Genomic DNA, 13,420 nt, shown 5'->3' on the forward strand with positions numbered 1-13,420 from the left:
AATAGATTTCAGGCTTCCAATGAACCTAATATTGACAAGACATATCTTTTGCTCTCACATTAAAACATGTTTATAAAAATCAAGAATTATTCTCTTACTTTCCATGGATTTTAGAGGAGGGGTTGTTCTGTGGAAACTGAGGTCCCAGTTTCATCTTCTACTATCAAGCATACCAACATTTCTCTCTTTGGTGAACTCATGTAGACAGACTTCACAGAATGAGTGTTTTTAAAGATATTTTAAATATTGGACATTTTCCCCAAGGAAAAGAAAGGAATTATTAGCCTAAGAGGGGGCAATATTAAAAAGGATTAACCATAGGAAAGTTGACAAGTGGGATGTCCAATAAAAGGTTTTGAGTAGTTGTGAAAGGAGAGTTAAGGAAAGACGTTCTATTTGAACTTTTCAAGTTTATTTTGTATTATGTCTGTGGAGGAATGTCATGCTCTCCTTTGGCAAGGCAATACATTAGGATTATTACCAGTTATAATTATTGCTGTCCGGTCTTACTGTAGCCTTCCAGAGTGCATCAGTAGTGAGAGCAAATTTATGGTCAGCCCGTGTTCTTGTAGCTGTGTTGGCATCAGTGATGACACTGACAAGCAGGTAAGGGGCCCTCTCAGCCTTTCTTATCCAGACCTCTCTTTGGGAGATCTGCCTGACTAAGGAGTGCTGAATAGGGAAGAACCAAGAAAGTAAACAAATGTGTGCTGTGATTGCGCTTTAAGAAACTTGAGAATGAAACCAACCTTTGAGTTTAAACTTTTCATATAATATAGAAGTAATTTATCTTTTGACTAAAGAAAAGCAGATGTTGGAAGGGAAATGCACATGAGAAGACATAGAAACTGTTGTGAAGGCTGTAGTTTTTTATTTGGACAGTCTCTCTTAACATTTTCTTACTTGTCCAGGTTGTTGGGTGTAATCTTAACAGAAAAGAGCCATTAAAAATTCTATAAAGGTATATTTTTAAAGGAAAAGTCAAGTAGAATAGAAGCTGTGAAAAGAGGATAGTAGAAACAAAAGGCAGCATCAATGGTGAAAAAATCCAAACCAAAACAGAAGCCAAAGAACTCTTCACAATGTAACCCTTCAAAAAATCCCTCATAATTTCTACTTAGTTTGACATGTTTATGTGGTGAGAATCTGTTCCTGGTGTGAATTCCAAAAGATAAGGATATCTTAAATGTTGACCTATTTCTTTCAAACACTGTACCACTAAAGACAAATTACTGTCAGACTGTTGATAGCTGGGTATGCGAAGCTTGCATGCCTTCAGTAAGAGAAAAACATTTTGCTGAAAATTTATTTCCGTTATGTTCAGCAGAACAATTCCACCTGCTCCATACTGAAAGACTTAATTTCTTGTAGATCTCTGACTGCAGCTGAAATCAGAGGAATTTCTAACCTTCATTTGTAACTGATTTGGGCTATAAGATTATACACTTCAGGAAGCACAATTCTCTAGGTACCCTGCTGTCTCTGAATTCAGTGGGAGTTTGTCACTGAAGCTGCCTGTCCTTTTAAGAAAGTAGTAATTTTAATCAATACCTGCTACACCTGTAATGAATCCTGATTCCTCTGAAGTCAATAGTAGCTGTGCTGGAGCCTGGATCACTTGTACCAATGAAAGTGGTGCTTATAATCTACATAATTATATATATGTAGATATGTTTATGTTAAATATATATATAAATAAACACAAAGTATGCTTATAATCCACTGCTACTAAAATATGTTTTCAAAACCAATAAGCATAGCATTGTTTTATTGTATGTCCTGTTAGAACTAGAATGGTGGGAAGATAGTAACAGAGTTGATGTTAAATGATCTTTAGACTTCCTCCTGTTAAAGATTAAAGATTTTCAGAGAAAATTAAAAGAGTGACAGCAAATTTGTTGCTTAAAGAGAAAAGATTTTAAGAAATCCATGCCTTCTTTATAAGAAATAATCCCAGTGCTCATGTAATTTCAATTGACATGTGATTTATGGCTGTGAAAAAGAGTCTGTATAGCCCTTTCAAAACATAAATTGAGGGAGTGGCATCCTTTGAGCAAAAACTCTGGTGCCCTATCTGCTTAAGTGTTTCCTAAGTTTCAGCACTATGAGAATATGAGAATACTCCATTGTTAGGGGATTTTGGAGGCATGCCTGGATCAAGGAAGTACTTCCTCGTCATGCTGTTTCCTTTCCCAAACAATATAAAAAATGGCCTTTTCAACCAAACATCTAGAGGTGGTCACTTTGTACATTGTCCAACTAGAGCTCAACCATCATAAGATAAACCATTCACTTGTATGAATGGCACCATGTTATTACTGCTACTTCCTTTTTATTTTCATGGTGATTTTGTTTTGATTTATGTATACGCATAGAAGTTGAACCCCCTGTGTAATGACTGTGTCATAAGTCTAGCCAAGAAAAACCAGCAAACTCCACCTTACTCACTGCCCTCTATAGCCTGCATACATTAGCTCTGACACCCTCACTACCACCACTCATCTTTTCACATGCTCCTCTAAGGTGGAGTCTGTACAACCTGATTAAACAGAGTAAAAATATACCATACAAATAATGGATTATAGTATAATTTTATCCCACTGCTTTAAGTATTCTAACTTTACTTCCAAACAGCATTTCAGAGGAAGCAAAAGTAAGTTCATGTACATGTTCTGTCTTGGTTTAGTCTTGCATGATCCAAAGGATTTCTAACTAACCTTAAGCACACAGAATGTGTGCATTATAGTATCAGGTGAATATCCATGTTTTAGTCCAGAGTTGCTGTTAGCACATTGTAACAAGCATGGTAAAATACTTAGTGCCTGAATTCCGGGAGTCTTTGTAAATACATTATAATGTATTTAATGTCTTTGTAAATACATTATAAATCTTTTAAATTACCATGTAACATTTTAAACTGGTTTGTAACCAATACTGACCCATATTCACATTTGTTTTCTGTTCTGTATCTTGAGTTGCATGTTTAAAATTACTTGGGCACAGCTATTATTTTACATCAAAAAAAAAATGCTGAGACTATGCATGGTGTATGTATTGAAGAATGTCATTATGACTACTCTGTATACTAGAGAGGAATAATTTGGAAAGACTTGGAAATCTCTTCAAAAACTTTGGAAAGTTCTTGATGTATGTTGACTTCTCCAATGTAGAAATTACAAAATTAGGCTATTCACCTTTGTCACTGAATTTACACTTTGAGAAATGCATTTACTGGGACTACTTTTGATTCACAAAGACATAAAAAAAGTCACAGCCTCAACAAAAATCAGCTGAAAGGTGATTTTGTTTTAAATGGAATAAATTCATAATTTTTACCAATATAATATATTTGGAGTAGCTCAGTGGCTTTGAGAGAAATTTGCCTGATTTGCTCTGACTTACTCAGAGGTAAAAGGACAGAACTGGATTCATAATTTCTTACTATGTTTCCTCATGACCATTCAATTTGCAACTATTTGCTCTGTAAATGGAAAAAAAATATATGTTATATTCATATTTGTAGATATAGAAAGAAATTTAAAAATAACTACATGTGGCTTTTGACTAATTATCCTTGCTGGAGCAAAACCCCAATGATCTTGCAACTCCTTTTCAAGACATTCCTTCTGTCCATAGTTTCACTAATTCTACTGAAAACAATGGCAGTTTTATAAAACTAATGTAGGTCTCATCCCTCTGGGGCATGGCTTATGTTTTAATTTTGCTAATTTACTTTCTACACAAATGCTTTCTGTTGTTTGTTTAGTGTCCTTTTAGTGATCTTTGGCAGTAACAGGGACTGCTGAGTTTATTCTGTCTTGCACCCTCTTTCCTACTGTCTGATTGAGGTAACAGTTGGCTGACTGAAGTATAATGGGAATAATTTAAGTTAATGCTAGAAGGCTCTAAACACTTCCTCAACAAATAAGCAGCAGTGTGTTGATAGCCAATAAGTATTTTATAAGTGCAATTAAATCACAGTGATTGATTGTGCTGGGGTGAAAATCAGAATCGTTTAGAACAACAAATTCTTCACAGGGAAACCCTCACTAAATTAAGAAAACACACAAGTGAACAACAAAAATAAACCATTTAAGAAGTTCTGCTCCTATACCATGTTTTCCTCATTTCTCAGCTCTGTTAATGAGGAACAACTTGGTGAAAGTGAGACTTTTTGTTTCTTGAGAATGCATCTTTTCTGTTGTTAATTTGTTATGTTGAGTGAAGATATACATTAGAGTTAACTGATCTGGAGGTTTAGTTGCTAAAGGGGGGACCTGCTTCCTCTTCCTTTATCTCAGTTTTTTCTCCCTGTGCCTGGCTCCAGCTGACAGGGTCTTGCACTTTTGTAGTGCTTGTTGGATTCCTCATTGAGCTCATTCAATTCACTAAATTGCTGGAAAATTATTTTTTTTTCCTGCCAGGTTAGTTTTGTGCTGGTTCAGCAAACTGAATCAGCTCAACATAGAATCAGATGACTACTACCGTCATTGCAAGGGAAAAAGTGTGCAGGATGCAGCCAAGGTTGCAGCCTCCTGACTGGAGAGGAAGAAAGTTGAAAACAGAAAGCTCTTGCATTTATGGAAATATCTAAAATTAATGTATAGTTTACCATAGTTGTACATGCTCCACAAAATCACTAGAGTGCTGTGCTTGTGAAAACACATTCTTTCTGGGTAATCTCATTGCAATACCCAGGTTGCTTATTTCAGTTATGTGACTAGTAGGTATTGTTTATTTTGTTGGTTTTTTTTTTTTACTTCCAAACTCTTTAATTATTTATAGATCAGTAACAGTTGTGTTTGTTTTTTTAATGTAGGAACACACAAATATTCTCAATGGCTCTGTCCTCTTGGGTAGTCATCACTTTTGAATGCACTCTACTAACATGAAGCTGTGACTAACTTAGACAAATAGGATTTCAACAAGAATTATTAGAAATTCTGTAGTCTGGCTGATTCCTACTCAAAAAAATATTTTTAAGAACTGGTACATGTTCTGGATTTTTAAAAAGAATGTTAAGATTATCTATTCTTTCTGAAAATCTGGATGTTGACAGGATAGGGAAAGCTCCATAGAGAAAAACCGCCTTCCACAGAGGAGACATACCAATAAATTAATTTCTGGTCCAAATGCAACGTCAAATAGCAAAATGGCTTTGATTCAACTACTTTTGATCACTATTGACATGTGAAACTAAATTTAGAAGAACAGCCAAAGGCATAAGAAATGTAGGATTGACTTTATATGCATGGCATAAAGGTTAGTCACATGCAGTAATCTTAGTTTGACTCCTAAGAGGCTGTAAACTTCAGCAATTGCTTAAGTAGATTGGTTTTCATTTGTAGATATTTTGCCCTCAAAAAGTTCTTTGTTTAAAGTGATAGTTTAAGTATTCTAAAGGTAATGTTAACTGGAGTAAATGTGTTCTGCTGGAAAAAACAAATGACTTGGAACTCACAGGTGTCAACTGAATAATCAATATGTACGGAAACTCATTTTCCTGCTTTTCATAGAAGAGCCATGCAATTTTCAAAGAAATTATTGTGCATTGAGAATTGTAAATAAAAGCATTGAGAAAAGCATTTAACCAGAAATAAAAATACCACTCTAAATGACTTTTTGTCATATACTTTTATTTACCTTCAACAGAAAATTTTGCAAACCATCAATTACTGAGAATGGGGAAAAAAACCCTAGCATGAAACAGAGGAGGCTTTGGTTGTAAGTGCCATTTCTACAGCAGAGTTAAGCTATTGTAAACCAAACATCTTGTAGTAAGGTAAAGATCTCCAGCCAAATTTTTAAGAATTTAACAGCAACACCGAAAACATTTACATATAAACAACAGAGAAATATTTTCTAAACTTTTAACAGTCACTTTGCTACAATCCAGAAGTGTTTAGTTCACATATCTATACATACAGACAAGCACTAAAACTTTTGTGAACTAACCACTTGTCCACAGGACCTGCCTAGACAGTTTGTCATCAATATGAAAGCTTTTTTATATAAATAAGTCAATTAAACTTCACAGAGACTAAAAGAAACAATATAAAATTCCAACTGTAAATAAATCTGTACATTATGGTCAGTCTTGTTTTTCTGAAATCTTGCGCAACTTTAAAGTGTCTATTTATAAAACGATGGCAAGGAGCAGCGTTAGCTGGAATGGAAACTTGAAGACTCGGACTCTGTAGAAACAGAAGAATGTCCCCCACGTTTGCTTTTTGAAAGAATCTTGAGGCTTGATCCTCTGCTAACTGATGTCAAGGCATTTTGTGCTGATGTTTTGAATTTGGCACCCAGGAAGGCATACAGAATTGGATTCAGGCAACAGTGGAAGAATGCCAGGGCTTCGGTAATGGAGATCCATTTATGCACTATCGTCTCCAAGCTGCAACGATGTCTGATGACTCCTAGCAAGATGAATGTGTCGATGCTGATGCCGATATAATATGGCAGCCAGCAGGCAAAGAAGGCAAGGATGAGGATAACCGTTGTCTTCAAGGCTTTGCGCTTCTGGTGGCCTTTTGAATGTGACAGCTTAGATATTATAATACAGTAGCAAGTCAGGATTATTAGACCAGGCAAGACAAGTCCTACCAAGATATGCTGAAACCTGAAAGAAATCAGCCAGTTTTCATGAGGGTACATGCGATCACATAGATACTTGCCTTCTACTTCACTAGTACTGGCAAAAATTATATCGGGCACTGTCAAAAGCACAGCTGGTAGCCATACGCCTACATACACCACCTTCTCAGCCAACAGCTTTCGTGGTCGCTGGCTGTTAGTAGCATGGACTATTGCCAGGTAACGATCTAAACTTATAAAGGCCAAAATCAAGACACTGCTATAGAGGTTGACTGTGTAAATGACATGAACTGCCTTACACAGAACGTTCCCAAAGTACCAGCTTATGGCCGCATCCACAGACCAGAATGGCAAGGTGATGACAAAAAGGAGGTCAGCCACAGAGAGATGCAGCCTGTATTTATCAGTCATGCTTCTTTGTTTCTTCTGGTAGCCCATAACAACAATAACCAATCCATTGCCGATTATTCCTGTTAGGAAGATGATGGAGTAGATTGTTGGCAAGAAGATCCGGTTGAAATCGGCATTCTCATGCTGAAAGCATGGCTCTCTGTAGTCTTCATAGTCACCTGAACCAATCTCATCCGTGCCATTATCAGAAAATTCAATGATTAACCCGGAGGAGAGCTAAAAAAAGAAAGAAAATTAGATGTTAGCTTCTCTGCAAAAGCTTACTCTGTATGACAGTACGTTAAGAATTGCCTGAACAGCCTCCATCATCATGAATAGGCAAACTTTTTGAAAACCAGACAGAAAAATACAGTTTTTAAATATATATAAAATGTACAGCAAATAAAAACAAGTTAAAAAACTTCCTTTGTCCTTCTCTAAGGACTAAGATCTTGTAACTAAGGACAGGGGATGAAAGGGAAAAGAAAGGTCATGGCTACTCCCAGAAACATCATTGGTTCTGGACACTTAAGTGCTCTAATCAGATACATACTACAAATGCATGAGTCCAGAAGTGCTGGATGCAAGAGGTTAGTCCGCACAGAATATTACCCATGACATTTAACTCTTACAAGAGAGAGCTATAAAAAAAATTTACTTCAGGCAGAAATGCTGCTGCTCAGAAGTCCCTTCTCATTAAGGGGATGGGGTCAAGGAGAAATGGAGAAGGTACCCTTGGCTGACGTAATAAAGGATAAATAATAGCAAGAATTCCCTGCTGAGAAGCAATTGACAGCTCCACACACAGAAGCAAGGAAAAAAAAATATGTCCCAAAGCCCATAAAGAAAAGAAAGAGAGAGTTGACCTGAAGCAGGGGAACTCAAACCCCACGGAGGGTCATCACGACCAGCCACGTTCCCCTCGCTTTGTTCCCCACCCTTTGCGGTTGCGGGGCAGGGGGTGAAGCTGGCTGGTGCTGGGCTGCAGCCAGACTGCTGAACTAAACTAAGCACAGCAGTGGAAAAAGGAAGCGAAATTCTGGTGAGGGCATGAAAGCACATCAGGAAACCACCAACGGTTTTGGCCACCACGCTGAAAGGCGATGCAGGCGGGCGAGTGCCACCTGGCTACGTGCAATTCCTCAGGTTTTCACATTTTAGTTTTCGTGCCCCGTACACACCGTGAACCCCCGACCTCCGCGCAGGCTGCGCCCCGAGGGTCCCGCAGCACTTCGCACACGGATGCACCAGCTCCGCGCGGGCATTAACGCCGGATCAAAGCAGGAACTTGCCAGAGGTCTCCCTTTTGGTGCCAACCGCTCTCAAAACCCCGCGGCTGCAGAAGAGCGGCCTCCCCAAGACCGGGACGCCGCCGCGTTTCGGACCCCGGGGGGGCGGGGGCGTGTGGGGGTCGGCTGGGCGGCGGCTCCCGCGCTCCGGCACACCGGCAGCCCGAGGTTAGGGCGGGCGCGGGGCAGAGGGATGCCATTCCCTGGAGCCAGCTCACTCCAAACTTGTTCCAACCCCCCCCCCCCCCCGTCCCCCCATCGTTGCCGCGGCTCCAACCGCTCTGCCGGCGTTTCTCATCCCACAAAGGCGCCACATGTCACTTCAGCGGACGGCCGAGCAGCAAAGCCCGAGGAGAGAAGAGGGAGTCCGGCAGCGGCTCGCAGCTGCAGCAAGGTCCGCAAGCAGCGGCGAGAGGTCAGGGCCGAGCCCTGCCCGCTGGCGCCCCGCAGACCCTCGCGGTTAGGCGGGCTGGGAAGGAGGAGGCGGCGCGGCGCCCGGCTCCGCGCCCCAGACCCCCCCGGCCTTGCCCACCCCGGCCCCGCTCCCCGCGGGGCTCGGGGCGATCCCCGCCCGCCGGCGCCCCGCGGTCTCCGCCGAGGACACCTTTGTTTGCAAACAGCGGGCACATGGGCGAGCGCGGCGGGGAGCGAGGGCTGTCGCCCCGCGGCCGCGGAGCAGCGGCGTCGAGCAGCCGCCGGCGGCCGGCTCAGCTCCCGGCACTTACATCCAGGCTGTCGAGGGTGTTGTCCATGCTCTGAGCCATCTAACGGTTCTGGGCTCTGGAGTTGGTGGTGGTGGTTGTTGTTGCCGCCGCGCCTCTCCGAGCGCCGACACCCGCCGCTGCTCTAAACACACGCCCCGGTTCTTCTGGCGGGACGCGGCTCTTATAAGTTCCCCTGCTGCCCCCCCCACCCCCCCCCCCCGCCCCCGGGGGCAGCCCGCGTCTGGCTCCTCCCCGGCGGGTGTCACCGCGGCCCCGGGCTCCGGGCGGGCTCCTCGGGTCGCTCTTTGTCTGCAGCGCCGGGCCATGGGAACTGCACTTGCCCCGAGTGCCCGCGGGGGCGTTGCTCCGCGCAGGGGCTTTTGCCACCCGCCGATGGATGTGTTCGTACAAGCGGGGTTTTGAATTTCCCCTCAGGAAAAGTCTTTGAAGTGTGTTGTCGGGCCCCGCCGTTGCCGTGGGTACCCCGGGCGAGCTCCGGGAGAAGTCACGGGTCCAGGAATCGTGATGGAGGGGGAAGAGGCGAGGTCCTGCGTACCCTTCAAAAACATAGTCGACGCAGTCCTCAGGGCCGTCTCTCATCCCTGCTGAGGAGGGAGCGTACTGGGAGAGGCAAGAAGTACGGGGATGGTCCTCCCTGAGGGATGAGAGGCTCTGCAGGCCTTTCAGGGGCTGCGAGGGCTGCCCGCTCAACTCCTCTGGCGTCTGTGGTTTTGGGTGAGAAGTCTGACGAGGAGCTGCAGGTGCTTCGTCAGCACGTCTGAGATAGGATGATGGTTCGTTGTGCCAAAAAGCCTTGGAACATTGCGAGAAATGTGTTAAGGAAACAATAGAAATCAGGAAGAAGATAAAACATTGTCAAAACAATGGTGCGGCCAACTTCATTTAAAACTGTGGATTTGCGTGCTCGATGTCTTGTCATCTAAAAATAGCAAGCAGTGAGCTCTTTATTTGCCTACTAATATCAGGAACGCTGCTTGTCTTTCTCCTTCTCCCACACTTGGTAAATTAGTTTTTTAAAAGTGAAGGGTGAGTATATTTAGTGATGATCTGTTTCCAGTAGTTGGATAATCTAAAAACAAACAAACACACAAACAAAACAAAACAAAAAAAGAGAGAGAGATCCCTGAAATTGTAGATGTAGGATAAAAATAGCAATCATGAAATAGGTTTGCAAGGGAAAACCAACCCAAATATAAAGAAAAAATAAAACAGAATCATTGATTTCCTTTACAGTTGTCGCTGGGGTCTCAGTACTGTTGATATCCATGCAGGTAAACTAATTTGCAGAAAAGATTTTGGTTAGAATAATATGTCATCATCATCCCCACCCCCCCAGTTTCACAGCTCACACCATAGTGAGTAACTATATTGGGAATAATTAATTCTGTTATATAGTTTTACTCTTTACAGTTGGAATTTGGAGCGGAAAGAAGAAAAAGGGAGAAGGGCATTCTTTATGTAATAACAATATGCCCAAATTACCCTGGTAGCTTCAAGGGATGACCAAAATGAAAATTTAACAAAAGTTTTATTCTTAAATGTTCCTATTACCGGTTTACATACACTGAGTTAGCCACCAGTTTTAAATGCAAAGATTATTTCCAGGTATTTGACAAGAGTCACTCTCTACTCTTCCCCTAAAAGCTCTAGAAATCCTTCTCATGCACTACAGTGAGTATGAGTTTGGTTATGACTAATAACACCGTTATCTTTCTTTTTTTGTTAAAATCATGGTATGTAAGGTATGACCTATAATGTGATTAGGTACTTGAACTACATTGTAATTTGATAATAATTCATAATTTGTTAGCAGGTCTGGAATATTACATACAATTTGCATTAAAAGCAAACTTTAATTGATTATAAGTCAGGAATTAGCAGTTCCAGAAAACTCAATATCTACTAGGAGTTTATATCCAGAAAAATTTAAGAGGCACACCATGCTAGAATTCTATAGAAATAAAAAAATCTTCTGCAGAGTCCCCATTTTTAGATATTAATCCTAGCCTTATGTTACCATACTTCTACTCTGCTGAACTTCTTTAAAAACAAGCGTGACAAAATTATAGTTATTACTATTTGTTCCTTATTTTCCATAGAACCTGTGATATGTTCACTACTTTCTAGACATACAAATAGGAAAATACATGCCACAAGTAATCTGCAGCCCAGCGTTAGATGACCAGGCAGATAAAGGGGCAGATGAGGGATTTTTGTATATGGATGAGTAGGGTCGCGTCTATATAATTATCTTTCACTTTTTCACTTATGGAGGATGCCCAGCTCATGGCACCAGCAATTGCAGTGCAATTTTCAGCAAGCGTATGCTGCTTGAAAGGCTCTCCAGCCTACTGAACTTGCAAACATGTGAACCGGATTTTCAGAAATATACTTGTTGAATAGGTGCTAAAAACCTAATTGGGATACGGAGCTGCATACAGGGGAGATGAACTTTTAGGAAAAGTTGGATCCTACCTTGCCAGAAATTCGTATGGGTGACAGATGTATTTTTATGGAGAACATATTCTCATGTCAGAGGGGTATAGAAGATTAAACACTGCTCTTTCTCTATGTATGCAGTGCGGAACATTAAAATATGCTTGTAGTGCAGGTGGCTTGTGGCAATGGTTGCAGATGAGCAAGAAAATACGTATATGTATATGAACTCTAGAACTATTTGACAAGTTTGAGAGTTGGTTGGTTATTTATCGGGGTGGATAGCACAGAGTGCATTGACACGTGGGGTACCCATGCAAAGAACTGCAAGTGTAGTTACAGCCCAAGTAGGCAAGTGCTATCACACCTCCATTTTACTGTGCAGATAGATCCGTAACAGTAAAGCACGTTACGTGAAAATTGATTTCATTAATTAATGGGATGTGTTAAATTATTTGTGTTCATAGATAACATAAGAAATTCAGAACAGAGGAATGATCTAGTTCCATGGATTAGCCCTGAAGCATGGTAGTGCTAAGCGGTGGGAAATTTGGGGCTTGATACCCTATCTGATGAGATGTCACTGAAATGTGTTTGGATGAAGGTCCTCTAAAACTATCATTCGCACTGCTCTTTTGTTATCTATGATCTCTTTTGTTCCTCCTATCAGAAAATCCATGTGAAAACTTCCTTTGCTGCATGGAGGACCATCGAGGGTAAGTTAATAATTTCCAAAGTGATAAAAGAAGGGAGCTGTTTCTGCAGAGCATGTAATTCAGAGTTAGCTACAAATCTTCTTAAGACGGAGCTAGCAAATAGCAATTTCCAAGCTTATGTTTTGCATTACATGTTTTTCTGGTTACAGAATTACTGTGAAAATCAGACCCTTCCTAACCCATGTAATACATATTTTTGTTACTGAGAACATGCCCTCTGAGATTCAAAATCCTACGTGTTCTTACACTGCTATGCTAACAATACAATTGCTGAGGTTGTGAATCATTAACCTATTTTTTTGTCTTCTAAAAAGAGACATAAGTGCTGGTCCTGCTAGAGCAAAATGGTTTCTAATAACCCTTTCTCATGGGAAAAACATCCTTTTGATTCAGTATCCACAGAAGTAGAACAATAACTTGCATTTTATTTAACTATGTTAAATTACTTGTTTAACCAGAAAGCTTCACAGGTGTCTTTAACAAAGTAAACTTCTAGCTAATAAAAGTTTGATGACACCATTGTGCCCCACACCTAACACAAAGGAAATACGATCCCTTGTTTATGTAACATATGAATACCACCATAGTGTATTAATTACAATGGTGTATTAATAAACTATTCCTTCTTTTTTAGTATTAATGGAGCTATCCTTTCACGACACATAGATAGATGATTGTGTCTTAAAAATACGTAACAAGCAATATGGCTAAAATTACAGTACTATGTAGTAGGGAGTGAATGATTTTCAAATATTCACTGATTTTCTCTGTACGTGTCAGTTCCTATATTGGAAGGCTTCTAAAAGTGCAGGGAGTGTCTTCTGAAAAATGTAACAGAAAATGTGCTCAGGATTTGCAAGACATTAGCATTGAGTAGTGGATTTTTTTCTGTTCTAAAAAATACTCTAGGGAGCTGATGTTGTGGGTTTGCTTGCCACTAGATGAAAACAGGTTTCCTTATAAAACTCAAGTTTATTACCATACACTGGATTGACTTCAGGACAAATGGGTCTCCAAGTGGCCTGAAGTTGTATACATAGAGAGGAAAAGGATATACTTTGCTTTTCCATCTGATCTTTCTGTTGAAGTGGGAAAGGTATCAATCTTACGCCTGTTAGAATGGTTACAAGCGGTTTGCTGGAGTTGGGTTTCACTTAATGGCTTTCTTTGCCCTTGGTTCTCAAAGCTCCTTGTCTCCATTTCTTTCTGCCTGTGTTGCAGTGGAACAAGCCTACCAACTGTTACCCTGATCATGGAAGGAGACTGT

The 13,420-nt window shown here is 40.8% G+C and overlaps 1 protein-coding gene across 1 annotated transcript; it reads right to left on the minus strand.

The window, feature by feature from the left end:
• Positions 1 to 5,629: 5,629 nt before the first annotated feature.
• On the minus strand, positions 5,630 to 9,122 carry CXCR4 (C-X-C motif chemokine receptor 4). The gene is made up of 2 exons (XM_049809839.1): positions 9,002 to 9,122; positions 5,630 to 7,224 (listed from the first exon to the last, which is right to left on the minus strand). The coding sequence occupies exons 1-2, from the start codon at positions 9,038 to 9,040 to the stop codon at positions 6,163 to 6,165; spliced, it is 1,101 nt and encodes a 366-aa protein (XP_049665796.1). The 5' UTR covers positions 9,041 to 9,122; the 3' UTR covers positions 5,630 to 6,162.
• Between the last annotated feature and the right edge of the window lie 4,298 nt (positions 9,123 to 13,420).

The sequence above is a fragment of the Accipiter gentilis genome, chromosome 1 (assembly GCF_929443795.1).
Source record: "Accipiter gentilis chromosome 1, bAccGen1.1, whole genome shotgun sequence".
NCBI classification, from domain to species: domain Eukaryota; kingdom Metazoa; phylum Chordata; class Aves; order Accipitriformes; family Accipitridae; genus Astur; species Astur gentilis.